General features: G+C 51.4%; 1 protein-coding gene across 1 annotated transcript; it reads right to left on the bottom strand.

The window, feature by feature from the left end:
* Positions 1 to 237: 237 nt before the first annotated feature.
* On the bottom strand, positions 238 to 873 carry Pmar_PMAR020369 (hypothetical protein; the record flags this gene model as incomplete). Its single annotated transcript, XM_002787186.1, has 3 exons — positions 238 to 308; positions 575 to 681; positions 727 to 873. Coding segments are annotated over 3 exons (325 nt in total), but the record flags the coding sequence as incomplete, so codon positions are not given.
* Positions 874 to 1,209: the final 336 nt, after the last annotated feature.

Below are 1,209 nucleotides of genomic sequence, written 5' to 3'. Positions count from 1 at the left end.
CCCCGGCACCGCTGAATCTTCTCTTTCACCACAGTCGTCCTCCACACTGTCACAAATTTCCATTTCGGGAACTTTGCGAAAAAGGGAATCTTCATTATCCTCCTATACAAAACCTCATCCTCTTGCCATTCATGTAGAGGCGTAAACTCAATACATCTACGCCGGAAGGAGGTGATTCCTCGCATACCTACAACGACCAACAGCTTCGCTCCGCTCCGCCTCCCCCCTAAGACTCACTGATCGTCGAGTAGTCGTAAGGATCTATGTCCGCAAATGACACTATTTTCAGATCGTAGGGGCCTTCACACCTACAGCAAGTCCAATGAGGTGCAGGCCGAGGAGAACCCATCAGTTGACGAGATTCGGCCTAGTGCGTTCAACTTCAACCCTCGTGAGTATTCTTATAGCAAACAACTCCCATTCCTCATCAATTCAATCACATACCAGCCCGGGAAAACTGGACGCTTAGTACACGGCCTACTTAAAATACCACTAAAAACACCCTATGGCCGCCGCGAACTTCACAGACTCTCACAGGATAGGCCCAGCTCATTATTTCACAGCCCAGTCCTACCGAGTCATGTAGCAGAACTCATCGGTCGCAGTGTCACGAGTGAGTAGGTACTTGATGAAGTCCTTCGGTCCCGACCACTGACCTTCCTTCGGCTTTTCCTCCGGCTCCTGAGCGCCACTACTAGACCCTCCCACCACACTGTTTTCCCTCACCTGTATACGGCAAGTCTTCACAACACCCGTGGGGCCCCTCAGCCTCTTAAATCGGCTCTTGGGCACCGCCCGAGGTGGCCTCTTGTATGTCCCTGCGATCCTTGCTTTGCCCCAAGAAAGCTTTCTTCCACTTCCGTCCTGCGTCATTATCGGTCTGACATTCGTATGGGGCATCACCAAGGCTGGCCCTCCCGAGCCTCGCCTCCCCCCAAGTGATCGAAAGGCGGACGCCCCCTTGGGAGGTAGAGTATTAACGGCAGCGAGCCGAGCCATAAGCCTAGCTCGGGTCTCGTCGGGATCAGGTGGGCCTTTAACCAGAGAGATATCCTTCATAGTGAGATGAACTATACAGTTGACAATGACGTCTATAATACCGTTGCTAGTGATTATGATATCCTCTCGAATTGACAACGCGATTACAGTAATAACAGCTGCTCAAGATACAACACAACATTTACAGGAGACACCTTATACCGGCGCCTA

Source organism: Perkinsus marinus, assembly GCF_000006405.1.
Source record: "Perkinsus marinus ATCC 50983 genomic scaffold scf_1104296930088, whole genome shotgun sequence".
Lineage (NCBI taxonomy): Eukaryota > Perkinsozoa > Perkinsida > Perkinsidae > Perkinsus > Perkinsus marinus.
This window is presented reverse-complemented; position numbering and strand designations above follow the sequence as displayed.